Source organism: Wasmannia auropunctata, unplaced genomic scaffold, assembly GCF_000956235.1.
Source record: "Wasmannia auropunctata unplaced genomic scaffold, wasmannia.A_1.0 LD335995.1, whole genome shotgun sequence".
Lineage (NCBI taxonomy): Eukaryota > Metazoa > Arthropoda > Insecta > Hymenoptera > Formicidae > Wasmannia > Wasmannia auropunctata.
In genome coordinates this window covers 351,748-352,732 of record NW_012026895.1, presented here as the reverse complement: position 1 = coordinate 352,732, position 985 = coordinate 351,748, and the positions used below count along the sequence as shown (strand labels likewise).

The window sequence follows — 985 nt, the reverse complement described above, 5'->3', positions numbered from 1 at the left end:
CTGCGATGTAAAAGAAAAATCAACCTTTTTCGGAAAAGATATAAAAGCTGATTTACGTTTTTGCAAAATGTTCATGTCCTTAAGATCTTTGAGTGTTACTATCCATTCAGTCACCTTTCTTACTGTCTAGCGTATAGATTAAAAAAAAAGTTCTAAATCAATGCGTTTGAAAACCGAAATTACGCAACAAATAGGTAGGCCGGGTAAATTTTACCCAGTGTGGTAGATTTGGGTGGCAAATACGGTGTGGTAGTCTAGGGTTAACGCAGCACTGATATCAGCTATTTCTTATCTCTTGTGATTACGATATCTAGGTTATATTACTTACCCAACAATGCGCATTCAGGTTGACATCTATGACTCGTGCAATTTCGTCGAAGCTATGATTTAGGAATGATTTAGCAAATCCTATACCAGCGTTGTTGAACAAGATAGTAACGTCACCCACTTCTTTTTTTACTTTCTTTGCTACCCTGAAGACTTCTTCCCTATCTGCTACATTACATCTGTAAAATACCCGATCAAATATTGATCAATATAGATAATTTCATTTTTTAGTTTACGAATATTTGTGCTTGTGTAAATTCTATTTGAACACTTTTTTTCAATTTTACCAAATCTTGTAAAAAAGCAATATTATAGTTTACCGATACGCATGTACAGAATCTATTCCCATCTTTTTAATATCGTCCATCGTCTGGTTGTTGGTTTCTTCATTGATATCCCAACATACAACTGTTGCCCTTAATAAAGCATAGCCGATCGCTAACTCCTTTCCAATACCATGACCTGCACCTGTTATCTACGATAGTATACAGGGTGTCCCGTAACGCTTAATTAATATTTCAAGGTGTGAAAGAGAATGAAATTTTGAACTAAAAGTTCCTCTTTCAATTTTGGCTCAGACCATTATTTACAAAGTTATTAACGAATAAAGTTAATCAATTAGATCGCAGATCGGAAGAGCACACGTCTGAACTCCAGT

The 985-nt window shown here is 35.0% G+C and overlaps 1 protein-coding gene across 1 annotated transcript in view; it reads right to left on the bottom strand.

Annotated features, from left to right (window-relative positions):
• The window catches only part of LOC105453771 (epidermal retinol dehydrogenase 2-like), a gene marked incomplete at its 3' end in the record, with an annotated part of 4,923 nt that overhangs the window by 2,273 nt on the left and 1,665 nt on the right, over positions 1–985 (bottom strand). The window contains exons 3-4 of the mRNA XM_011695970.1: positions 648–802; positions 329–506 (exon numbers count right to left, since the gene is read on the bottom strand). Of these exons, the coding sequence (XP_011694272.1) occupies positions 329–506; positions 648–802 (333 nt within the window). The remainder of the gene's footprint in view (positions 1–328; positions 507–647; positions 803–985) is intronic.